Below are 27,813 nucleotides of genomic sequence, written 5' to 3'. Positions count from 1 at the left end.
GATCACCTCCACAGTTGTGGGACTTGCCTTTAGTTTTGGACAGGTTGACTCGGCGTCCCTTCGAACCAATGGCAACCTGTTCTCTTCAACTTCTGTCATGGAAGACTGCTTTTTTGGTGGCTATCACGTCGGCACGCCGTGTAGGGGAACTCATGGCTATGCGTTGTGACCACCCATATTTAATTTTTAATGAATCTGGAGTGTTGACTCCCGATGTTTCTTTTCTTCCTAAGGTGGTTTCCCAGTTTCACCTTAAATTGGACATTTGGTTACCCACGTTTTATCCCACACCTTCCTAAGATGAGGAACGTCGGTGGCACACTTTGGACGTTAAGCATGTGTTACTGTTTTATTTGAGTCGTTCTAAGAGTTTTCGCCAGGACCAGCGTCTTTTTGTTTCTTTTGCTGCTCCTAAGTTGGGTTCCAGAATTTCATCTCAACAGCTTTCGAAGTGGCTCACTGAGACTATTAAACTGTGCTACTTGCTGGCAAAGAAGCCGTTGCCTGGGCCCATTCGTGTACACTCTACTAGAGCGATAGCGACTTCGGTGGCGTTCCTGAAAGGCGTTTCCCTGATGGACGTGTGCAAGGCTGCCACCTGGTCCTCTCTGCATGCTTTCATGAAGCACTATGCTCTGGATGTGCATGCTCAGCAGAGGACTCGTCTGGGAGCTGTGGTGCTGCAAGCTGTCTCTTCTGGTTGACCATCTTCCCACCTATAGGTATATCTTGCTTGCTAATCTCCCATGAATGTGAAGCACAGAGACCACGAAGAAGATAGACAGGTTGCTTACCTGTAACTGTAGATCTTCGAGTGGTCATCTGTGCATTCACACTACCTGCCCTCCTTCCCCACTGCTGACGGTCTCCCTATATTAGGGGGCTTCCAGTGGTCAAGAAGGAACTGGCGGGATCTGCGTGCTGGCTCCGGTGAGCATGCGTACTGGGACGCCTGTGCATGCCCACTGGTGCCGAGCGCGAAAAAATCCTGGGCTTTTTAGGTACCGATTCGGGGGATTGGCACAGGTGCTATATCCCATGAGTGTGAATGCACAGATGACCACTCGAAAATCTAGTTACAGGTAAGCAACCTGTCTTTGTTGGCCCATCACTGAGTAAGGACAGGGGTTTCACACAGCAAATTTCCTTCTGTTTATGAGCTGTCTCTGAAGCGCTATGGTAATTTCAAACAGTGCCACACACGTGATCTGAGGCTTTTTAAAAAAGAATGTTCTATAGTGAGCACTACCTCACTGAACCAGTCTTGCACTTTAGTGCTTCAGCAGTCCTACTGAGATGTCTGGACTAGGGATGGGCACAAATTGACAGACAAACTGCATTGTGTTTAAAACGGACAATTCTTAATTTGGCAAACGGTGCTGCGCACAAAATAAAAACAAAATGGCTTTTCTTTTTTTTAGCAGTTTGTGTTATTATCCGTTCATTTTTAGCAGACAGGCCGGTGCCAAGGCAATTAATTTCCAGGCAACATTTGATTGGCAGGTCCCTAGACTAGGGTTGCCAAGTCCTACATGGCTCCTAGCGGGGGATCCTCCTCACACGCGTGAAATACCCAGCAAGATGACAACACCCAGAAGAGATGTTATTACACCAGGGGGATGCTCTGTCACTCGGGAAAAATCTCTATAGACTCTGCTGCAAAGTCTTGTGAGCAAAAATTCTACTTTGTGAGCTGCTGGCATGAAAGTTGTGAGCTACTGCACAAATTATTGTGCTCTGGGGGTCATCCTTCCTGAGCGAAGACAAAAATGTGTGAGTTGGAGGCTAAAAATCTGCAAGCTAGCTCATGCTAACTCAGCTTAGAGGGGACACTGGTTGTAAATGCAAGGTAAGTTTTTATTTAGGTCCACAAAAGAGAAAGATAACAAAGCCGATGTGCTCAGATTCAACAAGGTAGTGCTCACTACAGAACGTATAAAAAAACTCAGAGGAAGATCGCATGTGTGGCAAAAAAGGGTGGGGGAAGTGGCATTTCAGGAAGCACTATTGGCGTTTCAAACACATTACAGTGATTCAAAAGTGCAATTAAGGGTTTGAAAACGGAAGAAAGCCGTTTACATCAACAACAGCTCAGGTACACTTCGCAAATGTAATGCAAGCAGGTTTGTATGAACAGGTAAATAAATTCCACTTTTTGTTGTTGTTCAGTCGCACAGTCAATTCTGATTCTTTGCGACCCATGGACAAAGTCACGCCAGGCCCTCCTGTCTTCCACCATCTTCCAAAGTCTGCTCAAATTCGTGTTTGTTACATCAGTAACACTGTCCAGCCATCTCATCTTTTGCCGTCCCCTTCTTCTTTTGCCTTCTGTCTTTCCTAGCATCAGGATCTTCTCCAGGGAGTACTCCCTTCTCATTTGGTGGCCAAAGTATTTGAACTTCAGCTTCAGCATCTGACCTTCCAGTGAACAGTCTAGGTTGATTTCCCTTAGGACTGACTGATTTGATCTTCTTGCAGTCCAAGGGACTCTCAAGAGTCTTCTCCAGCACCACATCTCAAAAGCATCTATTCTTCTGCACTCTGCCTTCCTTATGGTCCAGCTCTCACAGCCATACCTTACTACTGGGAATACCATCACTTTGACTATACGGACTTTTGTTGGCAGGGTGATGTCTCGACTCTCTACTTTTTATTATACTGCCACTAGCAGCTGGTTACTAAAACAAGTCTGTCTACTAAAACAAGTCTGTCTGAAATGACAGAAAAAAATCCATTAGTAACCATTTATTAAAGTGGAATAGGATCAGTTTAGGATTACACTCTGAAGGATCCAAAAATACTCATTATCCCAAATTTAGCAAATGTGCTCTGCCATGTGGCACCAGGATTTCCCCTAAGCCTTTCCAAGGCCTTTGCTTCTAGCTGTCTTCCAAACCCAAATAAAAATCTGTCAGCTCTGTTCAAGCACGCATGTTCAGAATTCATACTTTTTTTGCCAACAAACTGGAGCCAGAGCTGTGCCAGTTATCTGCTCTGAAGTGGTGAGTTTAGGGGAAAGTACAGGTCGCTAGTGGAATCTAAAATTAACACAGAGAACTTTGGGAAAGTTTACTAAATTTAACTCAAAATAATCTTGCTAAATCAGATCACGTTCTGATGCTTTAGCATCTTCCTGAAAAACCCATTCTCCTGGAAAACTAGTCCATTTAGTAGCATGCAGTTTAGCATCTAAGCCTGCCAAATTCAATGAGTGCCCTTATTTCACATCTACCTCATAACCTGCCAAGTTTCTTGAGATGGACAGCTGGAGACATGTTTGTAAAACAGAAGTCATTACCTACTGGCAATTATGACAAAGGTACTTACTTCACACACCAATTTAGATGCAACCATCTGACAGCATGCTGAGTGATATGGATTTTTCCTGATTTCCCGCCTTATAAGCAGGCCCTTGCAGCACCCAGAAAGATTACTCCTGAAGTTGTGGGATCCATGTGGAGAAACAGTTATGAGCAGTGTTCCCTCTAGGCTGAATGAGTGTGAGCTAACTCAGTTTTTTAGCCACCAACTCACACATTTTTGTCTTCGCTCAGGGAAAATGGCCCCAGAGCAAACTAATTGATGCAGTAGCTCACAACTTTAATGCCAGTAGCTCACAAAGTAGAATTTTTGCTCACAAGACTACACAGCTTAGAGTAGGCTTCCCAATCCCCAGGTCCCAGCGGGGGATCCCCTGGTTTTACAGGCTTCCCCCCTCCCCCAGCCAGCTGGCCAGCGGGGGAAGCTCCACCCCCACAGCCATTATGCACCTCCAGGAACGATTCCCATAGGGAATGATGGGGAATTGATCTGCGAGTGTCAGGGGCTCTGGGGGGGCTGTTTTTTGAGGTAGAGGTGCCAAATTTTCTGTATATCATCTAGTGCCTCTCCCCAAAATACCTCCCAAGTTTCAAAAGGATTGGACCAGGGGGTCCAATTCTATGAGCCCCAAAAGAAGGTGCCCCTATCCATTATTTTCTATGGAAGGAAGGCATTCTAAAAGGTGTGCTGTCCCTTTAAATGTGATGGCCAGAACTCCCTTGGAGTTCAATTATGCTTGTCACACCCTTGCTCCTGGCTCCGCCCCCAATGTCTCCTGGCTCCACCCCCAAAGTCCCCAGATATTTCTTGAATTGGACTTGGCAACCCTAGCTTAGAGGGAGTATTGGTTATGAGTGGGAAAGAATGGAAATGGGTAAAACTGGCCCTCTTCTGACAGCGGAGATGAGATAAACTTCCTTTCTTGGGTTGTTTTATTTTCCCCTTCTTACTGCAGTTCCCCTCGCCAGATTGGTGACCGCCCATGAATAATCTTTCAGGGATGAAATTGCAGTAACTACTTCATACAAGAACACAACAGTGTGAAGGCAAATAGGAACATTACCGACAAGGCATCTGCATAACACAGAAGGAGCAAGTAGTAGAAAGTGTGGGCAAAAAATGGCATTGCTGAGAAAAGAGAGGGCAGATTTGGTATTTGGTTATAACGTACCTTCTAATGTACTTGGCAAAGCAGTGGTGGTAAATTTGCCAAGTTAATCTCTGCTACCTTGACGTTTTCACGTTTGTATAACAAGTACAAGGGCAATATTTTACTGACCAGCCCAAGCTAGAAACACTGATAGGAATGACTTTATTCACTTTATTTATACCCTTGCTGCTCTCCCTAACGGGGACCCAAAGAAGCTCACATCTTACTCCCAGATCCTAGTCCAGTACTGAACCTCTACACCATACTGGCCCTCTATTATTTTTTTTAATTATTAAGATAAATTCCAAGTAAAATTATAAAATAGTTAGAAAAAAAGAAAAAATATACACAGAATTATATAAAATAATCATATCAACCTAAACTAATTTAATACCTCTATTACTATCTATAGGAGCTAATCATAGAAAGAGAAAACTAAAAATACATCATTTGTCTGTATATCAATTGGCGTGGGAGAACATCATTTTCAGAAAGGTAAGTAATTATTGGAAACCAGACAGCAATAAAAAAAGATTTATATTTTTCCGTTAAAGGTATTCATGTTTGAACTGATATTCTGGTCATTATAAAATAATCCCAACGGCGCTGTTGCCAGGCCAATATGGTTGGGGAGCCAGTTTGGTGTAGTGGTTAAGTGTGCGGACTCTTATCTGGGAGAACCGGGTTTGATTCCCCACTCCTCCACTTGCACCTGCTGGAATGGCCTTGGGTCAGCCATAGCTCTGGCAGAGGTTGTCCTTGAAAGGGCAGCTGCTGGGAGAGCCCTCTCCAGCCCCACCCACCTCACAGGGTGTCAGTTGTGGGGGAGGAAGGTAAAGGAGATTGTGAGCCGCTCTGAGACTCCTCGGAGTGGAGGGCGGGATATAAATCCAATATCTTCTTCTTGGGGGGGGGGGGGCTTTATCCACCCATTTAGCTGCTAGTGTTTTTTGTGCTGCTGATATCAAAATATGTATTCTCTCTGTGTTTTGTTTATTTTTTGGTAGGATCTGACCATTTCCCAAGGAGTAGAATCTCAGGATTCAAAGGTAAGGATATGTTTGTAATAGTAAATATGTGTTGTGTTATTTGTTTCCAGAAAGATTTTATATATTTGCATGACCACCAGCAATGGATATAATCTCCTATTTTTCCACATTGTTTTTTACAGATCGGGCTTATGCTACTGTTTATATGATGGAGCACGCTTGGGGGTAAGGACCACTGCATTATAAGTTTATAGGATTGCATTCTAATGGCAAAGTAGAAGTTTGGTCTAGGTTAAGAAAAAAAGTTATACTTTAGTTAAGGGTTTAGTGTTATTATAGGTTACATAATGTAGCAATTTTTCAAAATCTGTAAGAGGTCTACTTAAAGCGTTCTGAACTAATGGAGAATTAAATACATTTTGTAATTGAAAAAAAAAACGCAACCACATTTAAATCCTGTTTTTTGTTCTAACAGGCTTTTTTCAAGGAATTTGCCTTTATGTACAAAATCTATAATATGGGTAAGTCCCACTTTATAACAAGAAGATATCTAGATTTCCTTTATGGAACCAAGCCTGATTCCTATATGAGGACTGTATAGATATGTCTGGAGCTAATTGCCTTCTATACTTGTTCCAAATGTTAATCATAGTATTGAATGTCTTTTTACTTAAATTTCTAGGTTTCTTGTTAGCTAGCCATTTGTGACAATATTTGATTTATATTCTAATACCAGAAAATTGTATATGATTTCTATTAAGATAAAATGCTGGAGGTCTGCACAGCTTGCTCAGTGTATAAAGAGTTTCCTGATAAGCAGAAAGCTGTCTCGAGCTGAAACCTTGTCTCTTAGTTCTGGGTTAGCTTTGGTCTCTTTAAGTGGTTCCCTAAAGGAAATCTAGATATCTTTACTTCTTGTTATAAATTAATCAAATAAATGATAAGGAGCAATTTCTTGCTGTTCCATTTGGACCCATTCTAACATGGGAGATGTGGACCTACGTAGAATTGAAGCAAGGTAAGATATCTCATAATATAGCAAGAGGTTGGGAATCTCTAATCCTCCAGTGTTTATTGGTCTTTTAAGGGTTTTATTGTTAACTCTTGGGCATTTCATAGCCTACAAAAATTGAAGTTCTTTTTGCCATAGTTTTAGCTCCTGCTTGGGGATCTCAACTGGCTCTCTATTTCATTAAATCATTTGTTCTCCTACATTTTGCACTGGCTCAGAGACACAATATTATGTCTGTAAAACTATGTACTGTAAACAATAGACAACTGTTTGGTGGTTGAGGCTTCATACAGCAATAGTCTCAGGTACCCCAGTTCAAAGTTGCTTATGAAATATACCAAAATGTGGTGCTCTTCAAACTCCAGGATGTCACCATTCAATAGGATGCTGGGTCAGACTGGAATGTCCCTTGTCCTGGATTACTGCATGAACTTCCATCTGACCCATTTGGCAAAGCTTTCATGAAAATGAGGCTGGGGAGGGGGGGGGGGCGGCACGGTATGGATTTAAGAAATTGTGAAATCTCAAAATCTGAGAATGTTTCCACCCAACTGCAAATGTCAAGGTGGAAAAATTCTGATGACTTCACCGGAATGTTCTTATCTGTAACATTTATACTCCACACCAACGGCAAAAGTGAAGAGTTGCATTTAAGTGTTCTTTCTCTAGATAAGCCACAGGACACTTAAAGAGAACAACGCTAACCACAGAACTAAGAGACAAGTTTTCAGCTCGAGACAGCTTTCTGCTTATCAGGAAACTCTTTGTCAATACACTGAGCAAGCTGTGCAGATCTCCAGCATTTTATCTTAATGGAAATCATACACCATTTTTTGGTATTAGAATATAAATTTGTAACATCCAGTAAAGTTATGCACGTTTTCTGCATTTGATAAATCAACTTGTTCTTATGTACATCTCTATCAGACTAAAATGTGATACCCACTCTCAGGTTATTTTTACTAGGGCCAGGGGCCTCAAAAGCTACAAGTGCCTTGGGCTCTTGTGGACCTATGTGGTGGGGTGGGGGGAAGGGGCACTACTAACTCTTATGGGCTTTTGTGTAAAACTGAGACAGTATTCTTGTATCACACTGTTTCATTGTACACTTTGTGTAAACCTAAGTCACAACTGCACATTTCAAGAGCAGCAAAACCACAAAATGTTCCCATCACTGGAATCACAGTTAAGAAGCAAGGATTTGCAGCGTCACCTTTAAAAAATTTGTTTACTCTCTTATCTAAGAATAATGGTGTGATTAGATCTAGTTTAACACAACTCAAAACAAGGGAGGCAGCCTGTTCAGATTCCATTTTCTATTAGCTACCACAAGAGGTGAAGCAATGAGTCTGCTTACACACTGTTAGCTAGGTCCTCTTTATCTCTCTCCTTAAACTCTGAAAAGCTAAAACATTTCATTTTACTAGCAACGTCAACAGCAACCTGAATCCAGTGTCTAAACACGCTGCTTTTTATGTGCTCTTTTCCAAAATATGCTGATGTATTTGCACTGTGTTTTAAAATAAGAAACAGAGCTCCTAACAGATGGAGCAGAAATGGTTCTGAATTATAAATGAAGTCCAGTGATCCCAAAGAGCAGCTGGGAAAAGTATACTAAGCCAGTTCCAGAACAAACAATGCCCATCTTTATGAGAATAATTCACAGTTCTACATTACCATTCTTATATACAGTATAATGTTGAAAACTGCAGAGTAGCTACCCCAACTATGTAAACACCAAGAGAAGATCATACACAGACCACAAATTCCTAAGGCAATCTGAACTGAAACAGGAACTAATCTTAATAACCTAATTTTGCAGTTAAATAGGAACAAGAGTGCAGTTTTCTGGTGCTTAGTGCACTAACTGTAAGGCAAGAATGTATTGTTTCTGTAATGCCCTTTTGTCTGTGTGGGTGTGTCACTAGTGTGCTATAAACCATGGAAGTTACACAGCGAGAGCAATCTCCATAAGATAGCAACTACACTGGTGGAGGTAAAATCTAAGTGGAACAGCTTGTTAAAAAAAATTAAACAAATCTGTGAGAGATAACAGAATTACCCATACAGCTAAATAAAATCTCCATGTTCAAATACAATAAATGCTAAGAGACAAACAAGGGTCCAAGAACTAACACTATCATTACACCCTGCTTGCAATTATCCTGAACCACCAATGGAATAGGAATAGTGGACTTAAGTGTGCATGGTTTGTTACAGAAAAGCAAATCTAAAGTTCTTAAATATTTTCTAACTGCAAGAATTTGTTTTCCTGACAGATGCCAGTAAATTATTTTAAATGGCTTGGTTCAGGAGTAAAAACAGGCCAAAGCTTGAAGGATATTCAGACATCATTTTCCCTTTCCTTGCATGCCACCACTAAGGATGCAAAGGGAATTATCCTGTTTGTCAGTAGGTTATTTTGTACCATGGGTTTCTTCATGGCACTAATGGTTCAAAGATAACAAAACCACTAGGGGTTAACTATCCATCCAATCGTTTAAAAAGTGACCGCTTCCATCTGAAGGGAGGGAAAAACATATGTCTGCTTATGAAAAAGATCTGCAACTGTAACTGATGATTAAAACAAAGTTAGTTGGGTCACATGGGCCAATTTAAAAAGAAATGAATTGATTTCTACAATAAAAGAGAAGGTTGGCATGGAAACATTCATTCCGTGTGAGGAAGAGAACCTCAGTTTGTAATTAAGCCCCACTAATTTCTAAAGTAGAGATTAACATTCCTTCTTCTAAAATACCATATGAAAGGAAACCGACATAACACAGGATAAAGCCAACAATACAGATCCCTGAGAAACAAAAAGTTTCTTTCCCTGGCGTTTCATGTAAAGGAACACATCTGCAGTACACTAAGTACACTTTCCTGGGAGTAAGCCCCATTCAGTAGGATTGCCAGGTCCCTCCTAGCAACTGGCAGGGAAAGGGGGACTTACCAGGAGCAGTAGCGAGATCCATCTAATGTACATCAATGTGTCTACATCACTGCCCATCTGTCATCACACCCAGGACCAGGACATTGGGGCAGCACTCTGGTATTTAGGCAAAAACTTTATGGAAAACTTGGCTTCTACCATGAAGTTTTTGCCCAAATACCAGAGCGTCGCCCCAATGTCCCAGATGTGATGTCAATTCTGGGTCATGTGGGCAGTGACATAGACACATTGCTGCATGTCAGATGGATCTTCCTCTTTTTAGGGGCAAGTCCCGCCCCCCTCCAGCCAGCTGATCAGAGATGGAGAGATGAGCTGTCAGCAGGGAAACCATGCCTCTGTAGCATCCATATGGAGGCCAGTATCCTACAGAATCAAGGTTGCCAGGTCCCTCTGGGAGCTGGGAGTTTCTTCACACGTTTCAACAACATGCCCACATGACCTCAGTGTGGTCTGGAAGTGACGTAGTCATGCCTGCGATGTCAGGGAAACACTCTGTTTTTTGGGCAAGAACTCTATGGTAAAATTAGCTTCGACCAGTTTTTGGCCCAAAACCCCTAAAGTGTCTCCCCGATGCCACTTCAGGGTCATGCTGAAGTCACATAAGCACATCATTTAAATGTTGGGTGTTTCTCTCTCATTTGAGGGGTGATCTTCCCCTCCACCAGCCACCTGGTCCACAACAGACAGGAGGAGCCTAGCAGCAAGGGACCCCTGCCCCCACTGGAGGGGGAGTGTCTGGCATCCCTGTAACAGAATGAACGCTGTCCATCTCCATAAAATTTTTTGAAAAATTAAAGAAAGTTTGATTTACGTCTCATATGCTCTGATTAAACTCTAATTTATCAAGATATCTGAAAGTAGGCACCAAAAGTGGTTTGTTGGAAGGGCTAAATTTGGAGTCTGAATGATAGTTTTCGTATAGCTAATTAACTGCAGTTAGAACTAACTGTGGCTTCTTGCTAGATAAAGAGAGGCAGATTTGTTCAGTAGCCTGACTTCATGCAGCCTCCAGAAAAAACCTCAGCTGCACAGAACATCTGAACAATCCAACTGGCGCAGCATTATGCTACTTGGGTCTCCCCCCACTCGCCACATCTTCCCTTCCTCCCAGGAATGACTCACCAAGTACAACTGTTTAGTTCCAGTCTCTTTTAAGGGAAAATATAAGAGGCAGCAGGACAAAAGATCTTATTTGATGACATTCTTTATTTGCCAAGACATTCAATAGAAATTGCTCCACACAAAACACTTGTGGTAATCCACCAACAGCTAACTTCCCAGTGTAGAATGCTCCCTTTAAATCCCCTTTTATAACCCAGAAAAGACTATATGAGTGGCATTGCCATTATCTGTGTTTCTTCTTAAGCTTTAATTTTATTTCTAACAAGGTTAAGGCAAGTGGCAAACCAGCGATTTAATTATTTTAAAAACTAACTACAGAAGGTTTTCAACACACACAAAGCAATCACAATGACTGTATTTGCACAGTTATTCAATTTTGTAAGTAGGTGTCCTACTGAAGAAAGACATCATAAGTGCTCATATTATTCACTTTACCAACTGTGCACAGGACTTATAAGTAAATAAATACAAAGTCTGAGCTCATGCATCAAGTAACATTAAATGATCAAGAAGGGGAAAAAAACAAAGCTGTAAAATCTGTGCAATAACCGTTTTTTTTTTTAAGAGCCCCTAAGTGCTTACCTGCACTGTGAATAAGCTGAAATAATTAAGAACATAAGAGAAGCCATGTTGAGTCAGGCCAATGGCCCATCCAGTCCAACACTCTTTATTTATTTATTCTATTTTTAGCCTACCCTTCCCGTAGGACAGGTTCAGGGTGGGTTACATCATAAAAACAATCAACAGTAAAAACAATAAAAGACCAATTTAAATATATAAAATCTAAAACTACAGAGTGACAACACAGACTAAAATGGTAGGACATTAGAAGCACTTCCACTGTTGCCCCCACCCCCAAACACCGAGAATACAGAGTATCACTTACCCCAGATAGAGAGTTCCATCTATACCTTGTGGCTAATAGCCACTGATGGACCTCTGCTCCATGTTTATCCAATCCCATCTTGAACCATCTATGCTTGCAGCTGCCACCACCTCCTGTGGCAGTGAATGCCATGTGTTAATACTCTTTGGGTGAAGATGGAGGGCTTCTAGTGTCCTGGCCCAACTGGTGAACCTCCTGATGGCACCTGGTTTTTTGGCCATTGTGTGATGGACTGAATGGGCCACTGGCCTGATCCAACATGGCTTCTCTATGTACTTAAGTATTTCCTTTTATCTATTTGACCAAATGCTCAGCAATTTCATTGAGTGTCCACGGGTTCTTATATTGAGAGAAAGAGAGAAAAGTACTTCTTTCTCTACGTTCTCTATCCCATGCAAAACCTTGTAAACCTCTATCATGTCACCCCTCAGTCATTTCTTCACGCTAAAGAGCCCCAAGCGCTTTAACCTTTCTTCATAGGGAAAGTGTTCCAACCATTTAATAATTCTAATAGACTTTTTCTGCACTTTTCCCAATGCTATAATACCTTTTCGGAGGTGTGGTGATCAGAATTGTACACAGTATTCCAAATGAGGCTGCAGCATCAATTTATATAAGGGCATGGGGAAGGCAATGGCAAACCACCCCATAAAAAAGGTGCCATGAAAACATCACCCGATGGGTCAGTAACGACTCGGTCCTTTACCTTTATTATGATATTGGTGTCAAGTCCCCAAGTCCTTCAATAAAAGAGGCTCTTCGTATTTTCAAATAAGCATTTTTTGGATTTAGATTTAGGCAGGCATTGCAAACTACAAAGGTTAAATGTTACATCAGCAATCCTCTCAAAGCATGGCTACAGATAATGGCATTCTAAGGTGGGAGTCGTCGGCCTTGAAGTGATCGGTTCCCACTCGAAAAAGGCGCAAGCTTCCTGCGGCTACAATCTAAACACACATTCCATGCAAGACATATAACAGGCCTGAATAGTAAATAAGGACAATTGGCTGATTTGCTTTCAATTCCCTTCCTAATAATCCCCAGCATATTGTTGGCCCTTTTTTATTGCAATTGCACAATGTTTTGACATTTTCAGTGAGTTTTCTACCATGACTCCAAGATCTCTCTCTTGGTCAGTCTCTGCCAGTTCACACCCCATCAACGTGTATTTATAGTTAGGATTTTTGGTTCCAGTGTGCATTACTTTGCACTAGGCCACACTGAACCTCATTTGCCACGGTGATGTCCATCGCCCAGCCTCAACAGATCTCTCTGGAGTGCCTCACAATCCTCCCTGGTTCTCACCACCCTGAACAATTTAGTATCATCCGCGAACTTAACCATTTCACTGCTTACTCCCAACTCCAAATCATTAATGAGCAAGTTAAAAAGCTGCAGACCCAGCACTAAGCCCTACAGTACCCCACTGCTTACCACCCTCAATGAGACAATTGCCCCTTTATACTCACTCTCTGTTTCCTATTAATGTCAGCTTTTGATCCACAAGAGGACTTGTCCTTTTACCCCATAACTATTGAGCTTACTTAGAAGCCTTTGATGAGGAACTTTATCAAAAGCTTTCTGGAAGTCAAGGTAAACAATATCTACTGGGTCCCCCTTGTCCACATGTTTGTTCACCCCCTCAAAGAACTCTAACAGGTTAGTGAGACAAGATCTTCCGTTACAGAACACATGCTGAGTGTTCCTCAATAGCTTTTGTTCATCTGTGTGCCTACTAATCCTCTCTTTAATAACAGTTTCCACCAGTGTACCCAGTATTGACATCAGACAGACTGGCGTGTAATTTCCCAGATTTCCTCTGGAACCCTTTTAAAGATGGGAGTGACATTAGATATCTTCCAGTCCTCAGGATTGGAAGGATATTCCAATGAAAGATTACATTTTTTTGTCAGGAGATCCACAAGTTCACTTTTGAGTTCTTTCAGAACTCTTGGATATATGCCATCCAGGCCTGCTGACTTACCCGTTTTCCGCTCAGTTTCTAGTTTTTAACAGTTTTTACTCAAAAGCTTTGACCAGCATTCTAAGACACATAATCAAAGTCATGCCATAAATATAACAGCTGAACTGGTGGCCATAGTCCCAAACTATCTCCCACTACTTCTTTACACAGACAATGCTGTACTTCTCTCTCTCTTGCAAGTTGGAATGAAAAGGCTCTTAGTCCGCTTTCTCAAATATTGTGATTTAAATAAACTAATCCTAAATTTTAAGGAATCTAAAATCATTGCCTTTGAGAAAGTGTGGAGGTATGATAAATGGAATGTAAGAGGTAACTGGATTGAGCAGGTTCTAAGCTTCAAATATCTGGGAGTATACTTCCATCCAGGGCTTTTTTTGAGCAGGAATGCTCAGGAATACAGTTGCAGATGGCTTGGCATCAGGGGTGTGGCCTAATATGCTAATGAGTTCCTGCTGGGCTTTTTTCTACAAAAAAACCCCTGCCCTTCAGATGACTTGGACATAAAAAGGAAATGACTACATAGAGTTACCAAGTCCAATTCAAGAAATAACTGGGGACTTTGGGGGTAGAACCAAGAAACATTGGGGGTGAAGCCAGGAGCAAGGTTGTGACAAGCATCATTGCACTCCAAAGGGAGTTCTGGCCATCACATTTCAAGGGATTGCACACCTTTTAAATACCTTCCCTCCATTAGAAATAATGAAGGATAGGGGGACCTTCTTTGGGGGCTCATAGGATTGGACCAGGAACCTGGTCCAATCCTTTTGAAACTTGGAGGGTATTTTGGGGAGAGGCACTGGATGCTACGCTGAAAATTTGGTACCTCTACCTCAAAACACAGCCCCCCCCCAGAGCCCCAGATTCCCGCAGATCAATTCTCCATTATACCCTATGAGAATCGATCTTCATAGGGAATAATGGAGTGTCCAGCAGACATTTCCCTCCCCTCCCTTTCAGATGACCCTGAAGGGGGGGAGGGCTTCCAAACCGGGGGATCCCCTGTCCCCACCTGGGGATCAGTAAAGAGGGAGCACCTGTGTTACAAAATTTCTTACTCACAAGGAGTTACTTATATATATTACACCAAAACTTCAATATTTCACTTATTAATTCATTTTTGTCATTTTTTCTATGCACTTTCACTATTACAAAAAACAATGTTATTCAATTTACATACAAGAATTATTTATAAATGTTTCATTCACTTCATACATACAAAAAGAAAAAATTAAGATAAAAGGTGTATAGCTTGTATCGTTGCTTGTTGTAAGAGTTCCTTATTTCATCTGTTAGAATTGCTGTGAGCAATGTAGCAATGCAGCTGAGACAAAGTCTCAAAAATCCTCCAATGTTCCAATAGAGTTGTGAAGAAACTTAGGACACACAGAAGACTGTGTAGAAGTATTAAAAATTATGATGATGACACGTATTCTAGATAATCACGTGTTTCGTAGTTCACTTCTTCCTGATGGTTATAGCAGTTCTCGAATGCCGCTTCGGAGTAATTGACTAGGTGCTTGAATAGCTATTGAGCATTGGTTCCAAAATAGAAGTATAACCATCAGGAAGAAGTGAACTACGAAACACGTGATTATCTAGAATACGTGTCATCGTCATTTTACAACCGGCCTGAAGCTCAGTCACCACGGCCCCAGCTGTTGTTGCTAAACAGCTCAAGTATCCACCGCCTTCCCATGGCATGGCACAGAGCAAGGCGTTTCTAACCTGAAAATGTTGGAACAATCAGTTCCACAACAGAGGGAGGCAACCATCATTATCTCATTACTCTCACTACATTTTAGATAACAAATTTGTTGTACATTTCCAGATCTAGAACTCAGCAACAACATGGGCCCATTTTATATTTATCACATAACTTTTTTAAAAAAATTTCGCTACATTTGTTTGTATAGATTGACCTTCTCCAGTGCTTAACTTACACAAAGACGTCAAGGCTCCAGCCTGTCTAAAGAACCACCCTTGGATCCTGAAGCTCTTCTCCTTAACCCCAGATACAAAGACAACTCTCTGACATCACTCGCTTAAGACAGAAACATATTCTGCATTTGACTGAACACATTTTATTCTGTCCTTAAGCGGACGTGTTCCAGGGTTGAAACCAGGCTCTGAAACTGTTGCTAGGCCAGGCACAAATTATGTCCTTCCATGGTCAGTCCTAAATTCTTCAAATAAACTCAGAAGGGCTTAGAGAGAGACTGGTAACTTGAAAGAGCTGCTGCCAGCTGGAATCACGGACCACAGCAGCTTCATATGTTGGCTTCTTCTAACTCCACTTTCCTCTTTCAGTCTTCCCACTTCTGTCCCCCTCTCTCTTTCCTGCTCCATCTCTCACTTCACAATATATTATGGCACCACTAACACACCCTACCTTTAGAAAGATTATAACACTGCTGCGGGTCACAAACCACTAATCGAAGGTTAACTCTTATATAATTCCCTTAACATACTGGCCATGAATAAGGTACTCTCCCATTGGCTGAATGACCTGTCGCTGCTTTGCAGAGAAGAGAAAGAAACCTTCCCTCAATTGGCTGAGGAAAGAAGGAAAGAGCCCGAGAAAGCCCTTCCTTGACTAGTGAGGGCTCCTCCCTCTCCTCCCCTGGAAGGGAAACAGTGAGAGACCGGGGGGGGGGGGGCGGGATGGTGTCCCATGGCAGCAGATCAGATACTGGGGGGGGGGGGAAAGGGAAGGAGAGGGAGAGGGGTGAGAGAGGAAGAGAGAGAATATGAATTCCTGTGTTTAAAACTAACAATATTATCAGAGAGACAGTCTTTGAGGGAGAACTCACTGGGGCCCGTCCTGATTAGGGCCGCCAGTTCCGGGTTGGTGGGAAATTCCTGGAGATTGTGGGGTGGAGTTTGAGGAGGACAAAGTTTGGGGAGGGGAGAGGCCTCAGCTGAATAGAATGCCATAGAGTCCACCCTACAAAGCAGTTATTTTCTCCAGAAGAGACAGATCTGTTGACTGGAGTTCAGTAGTAATAACAAGAGACCTTCAGGCTCCACCTGGAGGTTGGGTACCATGGCCCTGACTGCTTGCTACTATTCAACAACAGCCCTCCACGACAGCCAGTGCGACATACCAGTTACTGCTTCAGAGCAGGGTCTGCCAGACCCAGGTTCTTGCTGTGGAAGCTCTGGGTGATTTCAGACCAGTCACAGACTTTCAGCCTAATCTACCTCACAGGATTAGGGTAAAGGAGATTCATGTAAGCTGTTTGGGTCCCCACTGTGGAGAAACACTGTCATTTTTCTAGGTAGAGGCTGCAGGAAAGGGGGAGGCAATAGAAAGCTGTAGTCAGAGGGGCAGATAAAGGGAAGGAGATAAGGTTGCCAACACCAGGTTGGGAAATTCCTGGAGATTTGAGAGGTGGAGAAGGTGGGGTTTGAGACCTCGGTCAGGTACAATGCCACAGTCTCCACCCTGCAAACCAGCCATTTCCTCCTGAGGAACCATTGTTGTCAATCTCCAGGTGAGGGCTGGCAATCACTCAGAATTATAACTGCTCTCCAGATGGCAAAGATCCCTTCCCCTGGAGAAAATGGCTGCTTTGCAGGGTGGACTCTGTGTTTTTATATCCTTGTTTCCCTCCTGCTTTGGTCCACACTGTGATTTTAGACCACTCACAGCCTTCAGCCTAATCTACTTCACAGGGAGGAGATGGAAAGCTGAAGTCAGATCAGTTCCCCTACAGAAAATGGCCACCTTGGGTGGGTGGGAACACAGAAAGAGGGACGTTTGTCCAGAGTCACTTTCTAGAGCCTGTTGTATTTTCCCTGCAATGGGCCTAGTATCTGAATAAAGTCACATAGCAACGGACAGCAAAACGCTGTTATTAAACTACCATTCTGCCTTTGTTACCAAACATTACAAGAAATAAATACACCAGGTAATTTACTGATTTCTCTCTCATAATATACATCAATAGGCTATTAGCATAACCAGGATTGTGCATCACACAAAAGATCCTACAAATTAAATAAAAACTGGAACATCCAAAAGAATACATCATATTTATCTTCACTACTCATAATCAGTAGATGACAGATACTGCATTTAACTATTAGTTATCTTACAATGGTTTGATGCCTAGAACATAGTGCCATAAGCTGGAAGGGTTAACAGACCTGAAAGAGTTGCCAGCTAGTTCCTCAGCTGAACAAACAGCAGCTGGCCCATCAATCACTCTCCAGGCACCAGTGTCAGCTGTTGATGATCTATCCCCTCCAAGCTCTCCTCCTCCCATCTCAAGAGTTCGAAGCAGGCTCCGGAAAGAACTTTCAGAGCGAAGACATGAGGCACGCTGATGCTTCAGATCTCTCAGCCCTGAGTTCTAGCAGAGACACTGCCACCCAGGGAGCAGGCTGATTGAGACTCCCATATAGCTCCCACCCAGGACCTAGTAACCTTGTGGAAGCAACAAGTCTACTCTCTGGCTTGCATCCATGCTCCTCCCTGATTCCTGATCCTGACCTGCTTGATTTCCTTGGCACCCTGACCTTTTGGCTTTTGGACATTGACTTCTGATTCCGGTTTGTGATTCTGCATTGGTGACTTGGCTCCTGCTTGACTTCCTGGATTTTGACCTTGGACTGACTTGGGACTCCTGCCGGCCTGAACCCTGAGAACGTGACACATAAGAACATAAGAGAAGCCATGTTGGATCAGGCCAATGGTCCATCCAGTCCAACACTGTGTCACACAGTGGCCAAAAAAAACCCCCAGTGCCATCAAGAGGTCCACCAGTGGGGCTAGAAGTCCTTCCACTGTGCCCCCCCACCACAAGCACAAGAATACAGAGCATCACTGCCCCAGACAGAGAGTTCCAACAATAAGCTGTGGCTAATAGCCATTGATAGACCTCTGCTCCATATGCTTATCCATTCCCCTCTTGAAGCTGTCTATGCTTGTAGCTGCCACCACCTCCTGTGGCAGTGAATTCTACATGATAATCACCCTTTGGGTGAAGAAGTACTTCCTTTTATCCATTCTAACCTGACTGCTCAGCAATTTCATTGAATGCCCACAAGTTCATGTATTGTGAGAAAGGGAGAAAAGTACTTCTTTCTCTACTTTCTCTATCCCATGCGTAATCTTGTAAACCTCTATCATGTCACCCCGCAGTCGACGTTTCTCCAAGCTAAAGAGCCCCAAGCGTTTTAACCTTTCTTCATAAGGAAAGCGTTCCATCCCTTTAATCAATCTAGTTGCCCTTTTCTGTGCTTTTTCCAATGCTGTATTATCTTTTTTTAGGTGCGGTGACCAGAATTGTACACAGTACTCCAAATGAGGCCGCACCATCAATTTATAGAGGGGCGTTATGATATTGGCTGATTTGTTTTCAGCTCCCTTCCTAATAACAATTAACATCCCAAATGCATGGCTAAACTAAGCATTGCTCTGATGACATATGTGTGAGCTACTTTTTTGCCTTGAAAGCAGAGAGGGAGACTTCCGGGCTCCGTCATCTTGGCTTCAGAGGGGCTTGCAGATCGTCTCTCTGTGGCAACACTGAGTCTGGCTGTTGGAGGGGTGTCACAGAAGTGATGCCCCCATAGAAAAAGCCCGGAGAGGCTTTTTCTTAGGCATAGGTTTTTTACGGGGAGAGAGGGGCTCAGCAGCGGCTGCCTCTGTGTTCCCTGTATGTCCCGAAGCTCCGCAGCCATGAAAGCTGGCATGGCAGCAGAAAAAGAAGAACGCCCGACCACTTTCTTGCACTCCAATCAACAAATCAAGATATGGAAAGTTTTTCGGAGAAAGGATTTTGGATTTTTTCTTTTATTTTTGTGAATGGCTGGACATGGAACTCTGACTAAGAAGTGGTATATGATTTTAAAAGGCAACTGCGATTAAATGGGCTGCCTCGGATGTAATATGGGTGCAGAGATTAAAGGAACTTAAAAGTTTTTAACCTTTGGGAAGAAGGATTCTGGAATTTAGGTTCTTTTTTTTCTTGTGGATAAACAAACATGTAACCATTAATAATGAACATATGTTCAATTTTAAAAGAACAAGGGAGATTTTGAAGAAGTAGAGAGTTGGTAAAATTGTAATTAAATATATAGCCATTTGGGATTAATGTTAACGAGTGCAGATAACATATTTCTCTATATAGTAGATGTATTTACAGTATGCCTACTTAGTGAAATTGCTTATAATGGTGTAAGAGTTGGATTAAGGGTTGAAAAGGCAGATAGCATAATTACTGTGTAATCTGATAGGTTTCGTAACTTGGTAGATTTGTTTTTAATATGTTATTTGGAGAAATGTTATAGACTGAGATAGACAAATTATTTAGTTGTATCTCATGAAATTTACTAAGGATAAATAAATGATTCCTATGTGCTTGTTTTAATAAGGATCTTGTTAAACCAATAATCTAATTTGTGCTTATAATAGGCTTAAGGTAAATTAGATAAAATTTGGCATTGAGAGAGATTTGAAAAAAATTTTGTTCTTTTTAGCTTGTTATACCTATTTGTGTTTAAGAAGAAATGTTTAGATTTACATTGCTATTACTAGTTTATTAAAAGAAGTTTTTATGTTTTTTATTTCCTGGTAATGGAACAAAGGAAGTTAAAATTGATGGAGATTTTTCTACTTGTAGGTAGAATGATTTGAATATTTTATTAGGAGGTAGAATTATAATTGATATATTTGTACTGGTTTCTGTTTCTGTTTTCTTCATTCTGTTAATGCCCTTTCCCCCCCTTTTTGTCCTCTATTCTCTGCAATGCTTCTTTCTTTTGTAGTTTAAAACAATAAAAATTATAAAATGGACAGCAAAGCTACCTTTAACCATGATCTGCTGATCTCAGCTGCAACATTTAACCATGGTTATTATCCTAAGCCCGCTTCAAACAATAGTCGCATATCCTGGTTTGCAGGTAACTGCTGTGTTTTAAATACTCAGATACAATGATCAACTATGGTTAAGGAGAACAAACCTTATGTCTGCATAGAAATGAAGACAGAATAAACGATTTGCTTTAAGGAACAGTTTTCCATTTTTAATTTTAAAATGTTTTAAGTACATACTTCCACAGCTCAAAATACTTACGTCTCTCCGCTCATCACTGTCTTTTCCTGATGTACGAGGTATTTTCATAGGGACTTCATCACCACACTCAGTGTCTGATGCATTGGGAGACTCTGCTATATCGAGGAACTCGTCTCTCTTGTGACCTCTGAACCTTATTTTGTCTAACCTCTTTAGCATGTTCAGCACTGCACCCTTCTGCTTTATCTTAACATGACGGTTAGAGTCCCTGAAAAACACAAGAGTGGCGAATAAGAGATTATTTTCCGAATATTCATGGTACAAACAAATAGCCTATTTACACAGAATGTTCTTAATCACACCGAATGCTTGATTCAGTAACATTTCAGTAAGAAGAAAAACTTACTATTCCAAACCCCATTACTTTTTAAGAGGCCACATAGGGAGGGGAATATTTTTGCCCACGGAACCCACCATCTTTCCCACCAAATGGACGGTAACTTGATATCTCAAATGGAGACGCACAAAAAATATTTTCTGAAAGATCATTCATAGTTTGATATCTTTAACTTTCAGGGAAGTAGGTTTAATATTAAATATATACTGTCACTCTCCAGGTTCTGCACAATTGTCATTATGGCTATGACATAAGAATTTTAATTCCAGAAAGTCTTCAGTTCAAATCTCAGTTCAGTTTAGGCAAAATGGACTTAGAGGCCCACATGCAACAGGAAAGTAATACTATCAACTTAACTTATAGGTCTATTATAAGGATTACCGTGATAATAGGTTGGATCCTGCAGTTCCAATGGCAGAGCTTTCCTCCAGCACAAAGAGCCTTCCCCTGGCATCAGAGCCTTGTCGGATAGCTCTTTGTGCCACAAAATAACACCAACATTAGAAAAATGGATCCTTGGGGTCAAATCCAATGTACAGAAAAAGATCCGCATGCTCTAACATGCTATATAAATACTTAATAGTAATAGTAAATTGTACAAAGCTGCCAGCAGAGCAGACAATAAACAGTAGACTCAGAAAGGGGGAAACACATGTAAATACATAGAAGTGAAGGATCCCATTATTTCTCAACCAATATGGACTTCAAATGACACTATCAGAAACATTAGCCATTGAGAGCTCATCAACATGAAGAAGAAAGAGCATAAAATGGGCCATTCAACAGCTGTGATCCCTCACATAAGGTATATAGCCATCTGGAATTTTATTGTAACCCAAAAGGTACATCAGGAGAAAACTGTGAACTGAACTGACTGCTAACAAGTGCCATACTGGACTAGATGGCCAGTTTGTCTGATCCACCAAGGTTTTTTCCTCATGTTCTTAAACTTAACTGGAAGGCGAACTACTTGTGCCAATTCTACCACCTGAAAGCTTGGCAAGCCAGGAGTGCTAATACACTGCAGTAACCTAAGATGAAGTACTTTATTATTACTCACAGTAACAAACAGCAGCCATCCACTTAAATAAGAGAACACAATAAAGAGTCATAAGGCACCAGTAGGGTGCCAGCTAAATCCATCTTCTTGGGCAAGGTGTAAGTTCAGCCCTCAATAGTATCTGATTTAAGTCTGATCATTCAATTTAACAAAGAACCAAAGCAATCCTTCATGACATCAACCCTGGGTTCTCTTTAACAGTCATCCCACAGCTGCATGCAAGTATCATGACAAACTAAACAGAAGTCTGTCTGAGATGGGCAACAAGCTGCATTTACACCCATCCCAGACAAAACCCTCTGTGGAGCCTGAATGCTGCTGGCAGAGAAACGAGGACAATGCTTTAAAAAAAAAAAAAAAAAGTTGCAATCTGGCAAAACTTCCTCTTCACCACACAGAAACACTATCAGCAGTCAGGTACTTGTAATGCGCTGGGTTCGGACATGAGTAATAGGCAACATACTTTATTAGCTAGTGTATCACAAAAACAACATGGCAGGGCTGAGTCCCCGATTATATACATTATCCAGAACAGCCCCCTCCCTGGTCAGGTCCAATCTTGACCAGTTAAACTTCCTGCCACAGATCTTCATAGGTGGACTGCATTTGTCCCTTACATCAGGTGACCCACGGTTTCCCGCTGGTCACCTCAGCGCACATAGTTGCACTGTGCTGGAATTTCAGGGACCGAAATGCAAGACACAACACTCCTCTCCCCCAGTTCAAGATACATAGTCTTTTAAATAAACCGGTGGCCACCGCTCCCTGTGGGACCACCAAGGTTCGACCTGGGGAATGGGGGCTGCTGGGATCAAAGGCAGAGCAACGTGTTCCTCGCTGTGAGACGAGGCTGGAAGAGCACCGCCCTGCAACTGCGGCGGTGTTAGAGGCTCCTCCCACTCCACTGCTGGGGAAAGATTGCCCCAATCTCTGTACGGCTCCACTGTCGGCAAGACCGGGGCTGGTGGGGCAGCTGCCGGTGGCGTTCCAATGCTCTCTCCGTTCCCTGATCCCTCAGGCCCCACCAGTTCATCTGGCAGGGTGCGATGACACAACTGGTCAATGTGCCAACAGAGGAGTTGACACTCCCCCCCCCCCATCGAGCCATCGTACGAGCGGGACCCGGTGACTCGCAGCACTTGGGCCGGTATCCACTCTGGGCCACTTGAAAAGTTCTTCGTATAGACCGGATCCCCTGGAAAGAACCCCCTAGTGGACTCCAGGTCTCAGCCCAGTCAGGATGTAATTTATCCAGTCTGGTGGTTAGTCTCCTGCCCATGAATAGTTCAGCAGGGCTCAGGCCTGTGACCGAGTTTGGGGTGATCCAGTTCCCAAAAAGCAAGGCTGCCAGGCAGTAATCCCTATCCCCCTGAACTATGTGGCCCAGGGCCTCCCTGGTGGTGTGAACCATGAGCTCCGCTTGGCCATTAGTGGCTGGGTGGAAGGGAGCGGACTGTATGTGCCGGATGAGGTACCTATTCAGGAACTCCTGGAATTCCCGGGAATTAAACGCGGTACTGTTGTCTGTCACTACCATGGGATCCCATGGGTGCAAAAGACTCTCCGTAAGGCCCTAACTGTGGCCAAGGTGGAGGTTGAGGCTCCAGGAATCACCTCCAGCTACTTCATGTAAGTGTCAACCAGGATGAAGAATATTTGACCCTGGTATGGCCCTGCAAAGTCTAGATGTAGCCAGGACCAAGGCGTGTGATTAGACTCCCAGCGGTGAGTGGGGGCGCTGGGCAGATCTGGCCGGGACTCTTGGCACCCTGCTGCCCCATAGAATGCAACCCTTATGTGCTGAAAGTTTATCCCGGTGGGATGCAAAGAGCCTAAACTCAACGTCAACTTTTCCAGTGGGTCAACAGCTTACAGTGCAGCTTCTCCTCTCTGACCCCACCGCAAAACAGTCCAGTAGGATCTCCTCCAGGTCCCCCATGAAGTTGCATCGCAGGGTGAGACCCCGGAGCTCAGTGAGGTACTCAGCCACGGACTCGGCCTGCTGCTGCTGCCTTGTATAGAAAGCATGTCTGCGTGCAAGGTGGGTCGGTTGCGGGGATAGGTGATCTGTCATCATCTTGATCAGGTTCTCATAGGTGGCGGCTGCGAGGGTGGTCGGTGTAATGAGTCGCTTCATCAGCTGGATGGTTTCCACCCCACACAAACTCAGGAGGAGTGCTTTCTTTTCTGCAGCTCTCTCCATCTTGTGTAGCTCGATGTAGTAGTTGAGCTCGTCCACCCATGATTCCCACAGGTCGCGTCGGGTGGAGTTGAATTCTGAGAGAGATTGTCCTGGAGCCACAGCAATGACCTCGACCACATGCGTTGCGTTGCATGGAGGGGAGCACTGAGTTCAGTGCGCGGAGCTTGCAGTGTGGCCGGGCAGAGGGCTGGCTGTTCAACAGGATCCCATCCTCGTCGTCAGTGAAATGTACTGGGTTCGGACACGAGTAACAGGCAACATACTTTATTAGCTAGTACATCACAAAGACAACATGGCGAGGCCAGGTCCCCAATTACACAGAACAACCCCCTCCCTGGTCAGGTCCCGCCACAGATCTTCTCGCCACAGATCTTCATAGGCGGATTGCATTTGTCCCTTACGTCAGGTGATCCGCGGTTTCCCGCTGGTCACCTCAGTGCACGCAGTCGCGCTGTGTTGGAATGTCAGGGACCGAAATGCAAGACACAACAGTACTGTTAGCTGTGGAAACGTGAAGCAAAAATGCCTCTGTGCATAGATATAACCACATTTTTTACAAAGGTAGTTCTGCCCTATAAAAGCTGATGTTTCAATAAAATGGTCTGTCTTTATGGTGCCACGAAACTCTATTGTTTTTGCTGCCACATACTAATATGGCTGCTCCTCTGGAACAAAGCCATTATTCTTCAAACAAACCATTTAGTCTGCTGCCAATGTTTTAAGAAGCAGGGATTAGATTGACGCAATTTAAGAGTCTGACAGAAAGCCAAGGTAACAAGGAGACTCTTTTCCACAACACTATAAGTGCTTCTTTATCCCTACGCTCCAACATGGGTATATTTCAACTTCTGTCCAGATTGACCAAAACCAGTGCAAAGATTTTAATTGCAAATCGAGAGAGAAAAACTTATTACACGTGTTTTCTCAGAAGTAACCCCCCTGTGAATGCCGTGGAACTTACTCCCACCATGTAAGCATACATGGGACTGCAGCCATATAGACCTGAAAGTGGGGTTAGTCTGTAACAGCAAAAATCTACAGAATCTGTCCAATAAAACTAATGTTAGATTCAGACGACCTTATTAAAAAAAAGGGGGGGCGTTTTCGCACTGACCTTAATCGGCAGCGACGTCCCTCTTCACCACGCAGCGTCTGCGCGGATTTCGCACTAATTGCTCCGCAGAACCCGGAAGAGCCGCAAAGTCCCGCCGTCACATTTAAAGGAACAGCATGCTTTTTAAATGCCTTCCATCCTCTTGGAAGCAATTAAGGATAGGGGTACCTTCTTTGGGGGCTCATAAAATTGGACCCCCTGATCCAATCATTTTCAAACTTGGAGGGTCTTCTGAAGAGAAGTACTGGATGCTATGCTGGAAATCTGGTGTTTCTACCTCAAAAAACAGCCCCCCCCCCCAGAGCCCCAAATACCCTCAGATCAATTCTCCCATTATACCCTACGGGAATCGGGTTTCTCTAGGGGAAAATGGAGTGCCCAGCCCGATGTTTTCCTCCCCCCCGCCAGCTTTTTGGTGACCCTGAAGCGGAGGGGGGCTTCCAAACAGGGGGAACCCTTGCTTCCACTTGGGGATTGGCTAGGGTTGCCAGCAGAAGCCGCGGGACTTTGCGGCTCTTCCGGGTTCTGCGGAGCAATTAGTGTGAAATCCGCGCAGACGCTGCGCGGTGAAGAGGGACTTCGCTCCCGATTAAGGTAAGTGCGAAAACGCTCAAAGTCTTTAAACCCTACTGGATCTTTTGTAGCATAAGCTTTCACACGCTTGCATTTACAATGCAAATCTAAACAAATTTTCCTGGATTGAACCTGGGACCTTACATGCCATCTTGGAAGTTCCAGCCTCTTTCTGGGATGACTGCAGCAGTCAAAGGCAAGGACAGGGTCCTATAAATATGCTTGCTTACTTATCAATAAGTGAAAGCATCCTTGTCTCTCATGCCCATTACAAAGACCAGGGAATTGGGTCGGTCTAATCTGAGTTGGACCAGCTGCTGTGACCCAAGGTTTCCAGCAGTCCCCGCTGCCGACATGCCAGTCCACCCGTCTCCCCTGATGCCAAAATGTGCACCATTCCCCCTCCCTCCCCCATCTACTTGCTTGCAAGTACTCTACTACACACGCTGTTCAGTGCTGGCAGGGAAGGGCATATGGGTAGCACTCCAGGCGGCCATGGCAGCAGCACTCCTGGCTGCATACACTGCTCTGTGTTATCAGGAAAAAGGCGGGTGGAAGATTGGAGGAATCTTGAGCAAGCGGGGGAAGGAGGCACAGACATGCAGGTGATGAGTGGGAAAACGGGCACAAGTGGGGAGCTGGTGGGGGGGCAAAGGAGGGGAAAAGAACCCTTGGGCATACTTCCTTCCACCCCTCCACACCAACTCTGACAAAGACCTCCTTCCCAATGGGCTTTGCATGCAGTGACTGCAACGGGTCTATACCACCAAAACCTTCTGCAAAAACTCACTATGATTTATTTAAAATATTCCCCCTCTACATTAAATACATTTAAAATATCCTCCCTTTCTCCCAACCAAAAGGAAGCAAACCACAGCCTCTACTCATGTGCCACTAAAAGCACATTAGAATAGCTATTCTTTACAGAGCCTCTGAAATCTATAAAGGTCAGGACCCCTCTTCACATCGTCAGAAAACCCACTGTACAACACAGGCACAGCCATCACAAAAAGACAAGCTACAACAGTTCTTACAGATCGGAGCGGTGGAACTACAGCTCATCTCTGGTATGATGACTGGAGGGAGCTTCATTACTGGGGAAAGGAAAGGAATCTATAGCAAGTTCAAAGTTACTATAGTAACTTCCTATTGAGCTTCTGCAGGGAGCAGCAGCGAAGACACCTCCTACAACAATTTAGAATATCGGACAGAAGCAACCAAACAGAAGGAGCTTGTGGCAGCCAAAAGTCCAAAATCTTATGGCTCCTTAAGTAAAGTTTATGTCTGTGAGATACAACTGGGAATGGACAAGAAAATGAGGAACAGGAAAGATGGTAGGATTTATTTATTTATATATATATATATATATATATATATATATATATATATATATATATATATATATATATATATATATATATATATATATATATATATCCCGCCCTTCCCACGAAGTGGCTCAGGGCGGCTCACAACAGAAAGTCAAACATAAAATTAAACTAACATTTAAATATATAAACATTTAAAACATTTAAAACCTTAGAAACATTAAACATTACAACAGTATGTATAACAGGAGTCTGGTAAAGCTACATTTAGTTTCTCATATCAGTTAGGTGTAGGCTAGCCGGAAGAGGGTTGTCTTACAGGCTCTGCGGAACTGAACAAGGTCCCGCAGGGCCCTCACCTCCTCCGGCAGCTGATTCCACCATGTAGGGGCCATAACAGAGAAGGCCCTGTCCCTAGTAGATTTTAGGCGGGCTTCTTTTGGCCCGGGGATGGCTGAGAAGGTTTTGGGTTCCCGATCTCAGTACTCTCTGGGGAACATATGGGGAGAGACAGTCCTATGCTGCTAGCCAGGGCCACTGAGAGAAAAGAACACAGAAGGAGGGACAAAATTTCAGGGGCCCCAAGTCAGCTTGAGGAGCCTGAGCTGGGCCTCTCCCACAGGAGACACAGTCCAGTTTCTATGGAATGCCTCTGCTCTGCCCCCCCTTTTGGTGTCAAATGGATCTCCCTCCCTCCCT

General features: G+C 43.4%; 1 protein-coding gene across 1 annotated transcript in view; it reads right to left on the bottom strand.

Annotated features, from left to right (window-relative positions):
- Positions 1-27,813, bottom strand: part of GRAMD4 (GRAM domain containing 4) — a 158,449-nt gene that overhangs the window by 93,800 nt on the left and 36,836 nt on the right. The window contains exons 2-3 of the mRNA XM_060244771.1: positions 20,500-20,707; positions 6,683-6,685 (exon numbers count right to left, since the gene is read on the bottom strand). Coding sequence (XP_060100754.1) covers positions 6,683-6,685; positions 20,500-20,707 — 211 coding nt within the window. The remainder of the gene's footprint in view (positions 1-6,682; positions 6,686-20,499; positions 20,708-27,813) is intronic.

The sequence above is a fragment of the Heteronotia binoei genome, chromosome 8 (assembly GCF_032191835.1).
Source record: "Heteronotia binoei isolate CCM8104 ecotype False Entrance Well chromosome 8, APGP_CSIRO_Hbin_v1, whole genome shotgun sequence".
In the NCBI taxonomy this organism is placed as follows: Eukaryota; Metazoa; Chordata; class Lepidosauria; order Squamata; family Gekkonidae; genus Heteronotia; species Heteronotia binoei.
This window is presented reverse-complemented; position numbering and strand designations above follow the sequence as displayed.